General features: G+C 34.6%; 1 protein-coding gene across 1 annotated transcript; it reads right to left on the bottom strand.

Moving 5' to 3' along the window:
• Positions 1-217: 217 nt before the first annotated feature.
• On the bottom strand, positions 218-2,519 carry LOC132314980 (uncharacterized). The gene is made up of 2 exons (XM_059813740.1): positions 1,676-2,519; positions 218-1,048 (listed from the first exon to the last, which is right to left on the bottom strand). The coding sequence occupies exons 1-2, from the start codon at positions 2,503-2,505 to the stop codon at positions 412-414; spliced, it is 1,467 nt and encodes a 488-aa protein (XP_059669723.1). The 5' UTR covers positions 2,506-2,519; the 3' UTR covers positions 218-411.
• Positions 2,520-3,873: the final 1,354 nt, after the last annotated feature.

The raw sequence follows: 3,873 nt of genomic DNA, 5'->3' as shown, positions 1-3,873 counted from the left end.
TTGTATGGGTAACACACCAAATCAGCATCCATGTGGTGCCAAGTCATTCTATTGTACATTTTCATTTCTTCACGCGGTGTACAAAATTTAAATTTCAAAAAATTATACGAAAAGACTAATTATTAACTTAACTTGTTTTGAATGAGAATGAACTGTTTGAATAGTTTAGAAGGTCAAATATTGAAACACAATAACATCAAATTATACTCACATAAAATTAATCAAATTATTCGATTCTTGAACTCTCTATCATCACTATATTTATATATAATCGTGCTTTTTTGAACAAGAAATAATATTCAAATTTCAAAATGACAGAGAACAATATGTTAAACACATTTGTTTCATCAAACAATTAGGAAAACTAAAAGTTACATATATAGATGATCTGTATATCATTTTCTTTTTCAGCTAAGCAAGTGTAAGATGAAGAACTTCTCTGAATTCCAACCTCCTGGTCTCAGTATAGAAGGTCCTGTGTTTGTTTGGCCAATATGTTAACCAAATCCACCCTCTTATCTCCCACTCCATACACTTCCCCACAGCTTCTTTCTCCATCTTCCAACAAACACTCTCCCCATACTCATCACCAGCAAAAATCACCCCTCCTTGCCTAGTGAAAGGGCGGTAAACATTCGAATACCGGTTCTTGAACCACGCCTTGGGATGAATCAATGCGAGTTTCGAAGGCTTTGACGAGAACACCTCCCTTCCATCCTCACTGTCATGAAGAAACCAGTTCAATTTCGCGCTGTCACCGTACACTGATTGCTCGAATTTCCATGGCCTCAAGTTCACGGTCGTGGTCTCTCCGGTTGAAACCGTGAGTCCAAAGGAGTTTGGTGGATCGAATGAAGCCTCCAGGGTCCTCTCTGAGCCAATCTCTCTTGTGGGGTTGTCAGAAGACTTGCTCACTGATATGCTCAACACGCTGCTTTGAAGAGTTGGAGTAAGTTGCAGAGATATTCTCGAAGGGAAGTGTTTTTCGGCTGTCCCAGCTCCTCTCTCCTTCATAAGAGTCTCGTTTACAAGTCGAATTACATCACATCTGTTTGAAAAAACAATACAAAAATTGAAGATATACCTAGGCAAAATTCATCATCTTTGATGAGTTTAAGGTTTTGTCCAAGAAACTTATAATTGGTTTCTTTATAGTGTTGTAACCTTGTTTGGTTAGTGTTTTTGCTTCGTATTTTTTACTTTTGCTAGTCAGCTAGTATACTGTAGCGAAGCAAAAGCACAAACAATATTTGGTAATATGTGATGTGCTTTTGAATAGTACTGAAGCGCTTCAAAATTGAGACCAAAATCGGAAGCATTAAAATGATGTTTTTGTTTACTTCTGCACTGTAACAAAAGCACTGTTTAAAATATAAAAAAAATCTAAAATAACATTTTTAACTAACCATTCAAAATTTTAAACTTGCAGCACTTTTTACTAATTATGCTTTCATGTTTTTGCTTCTAAAAATCTTATAACAAATTCACATTATCAAAGAAACTTCTAACTAGTGTTGAACACACTTTAAAGTAGAAACATTTCTTTTTCTTCGGGTCAAAGCAAAAGCATAAAACAACGTAATTGTCACGTGTGTCATTTGATAAATGCTTAGAGGTGTTTCAGCTCACCAATTAATGTTGTGTGTTATCTGATAAAATGCTTAGAGAATTTTACCTTATGTTGTCTGTATTTACCATGACATCAATCCACTTCTCACGAACTATGACTTTGTAGTTGAGCTGGATCACGCCCTCGAGCTGATGATAGTTGAGAGCGAACTGCAGGCGCTCATCCGGTGAAGGATTGCTAGACTTCGCGACATCCATGGCTATTACAGGACAATACAATTGAACTTTCCACAACCCTGTTGTCGAAACTGCATAGGAGAACAGTGGGGACGGTGTTTTGAGGCTGTGGTTCGACGCTCTGACCTCCACAATCCAATTAGTGATTGCAAGGTTTATAGAACGCATCCATTGCTCTTCTGTGTTGGATCCCAGGAGTCTCATAAGCAGCTTCGACGCCTCTCTTGACTGCGAACATGCTAAGTGATTCTTGAGAGTATTGAGGCATTCTGACCTTATATCTGCAGGAGCTTCATAGATGCAAATGAGGAAAGTTAGAGTGAGAAAAGAGAGATTGAAGACGTCTTTTAGATTGGTGATTGAGTCAGTTTTTGGGATTTTGAGCAGGGAAGTGTTTTTGTTTGGACAGTAATTGAGGACATCTTCAATGAGATTGTATAGAAGTTTGGGAATGGTGGTTTCATCTAATAAGTTTGTGGATGTGGAGTTGAGTTTGAGTGGTTTGGAGGTCCAAAGAGGGATAGGAAGATTGAAGTCTGCGAAAATAGAGAAGCAAAAAGAGAAGGATTGGAGGTTTTTGGTTATGGAGAGTTTGAGAGAAGAACATATGCATATGGACATGGAATCTGTTCTCCATTGGGTGATTGGTGGAAGGTTCTGAATCCAACCCCATACATTAGGAAAGGAGGAAGAAGCCATGAGAACTCTCTCTCTTTTTCTCTGAGTATGGATTTAAAATACCTCTTAATTCACATATATTTAAAGACATTTTCCATGCTTGAATGTAAAGCTTAGATTCTGATTGGAGGAAAGGTCAAAAGACGAGGCATATTTAATTAATTGATTGGATGCAGAATATCTTCAGCTTTGAGGAAGAAAGTTATAAGATGAACTTTGTACATGCTTAAAACTCATCAGAAGGAAGAGGACAACTTTTTGCTATAATGGTAGGATTTTGATTTTCTTCATTAGTTTTTCTCTCATGTGCCATCTTATCACTTTTGTTAGAATTTAATTATACGTTGTTATTATAACTAATTGCACAAGTTATAATTTTTTAAGGAAGCGGTGTTCGCTTCGTTCAGGCTTAAACATATTCAACCTTTCTATTTTGAAAGGAAAGTTTATAGCATCTGAGCTAATGTTTATTTATTTTGAATGATTATAGAGGATGCATTAGAATCTTTTCGGTAGATTTTTAATGCGACTTTAGTTTATTATTCTATATTTATACACTGTTACATATGCCAAGTGTATATAACACAAGCAGGGAATTAATTTAGTGTCTTTGGCTAGCTAGCTATCTTTTAGTTGAATTGGCATGTGAAAGTCAATGTTATTCTATGCGTGTGTTGTTATTGGATTATCTTTTGCTGGCAAAAGTTCAAGAAAGCCTTATCTTTGCCATTCTGGTCTCTTGTGTGCATGTTAGGACTTGGGCATCTTATATATCTTTCCTATCTCTCATTCCAAACTCCAGCAAAAGGAGGGTCGCGTGAAATACTAACCTACCTATTTAACATTTTAAAAAATCAGTTTATCACAGCTTAATTAATTAAAATTAACTATGGCCCAATTTGATTGGAAAAAAATGGAAGGAAGAGAAATGAAATGGAGGAATATGATTTTTTGTGTTTGGCATAAAACTTTGAAAGAAAAATAAAGGAAGTGGAAGAATTTGTAAGGATACCTTAAAGGTCATGAGTTGTTTTGTTATCTTTTCAAGAATAGAAGGAAAAAGTAAGGGCACTTGGTTTGTAATTCTAAAAATGATTTTTTTTTAAATTCAGAAAATAGAGATAAGTTTTCAATGAATAATAAAATAATATTATCTGAAAACAAACTTTTTTATAATTGAGTTTTCAGAAATTTGAACTAAACAAAAAAAAATTTTGTACAATTTTCTCAGAACAGAAAATTATTTTTATAGTTACAAATCAAGCATGCCCTAACATTTTTAATGAAACTTTGTTAATATCAAATTTGTCCTTATTTTTATAAAAGACAAAATTTATGAAAAATGTATGATACTAAATTCATTTAAATAGTTTCATTTTCTTTTTTTAC

The sequence above is a fragment of the Cornus florida genome, unplaced genomic scaffold (genome assembly GCF_030987335.1).
Source record: "Cornus florida cultivar Cherokee Brave unplaced genomic scaffold, ASM3098733v1 CherokeeBrave_3.0.0_Hap2_Chr06, whole genome shotgun sequence".
Taxonomy (NCBI): domain Eukaryota; kingdom Viridiplantae; phylum Streptophyta; class Magnoliopsida; order Cornales; family Cornaceae; genus Cornus; species Cornus florida.
This window is presented reverse-complemented; position numbering and strand designations above follow the sequence as displayed.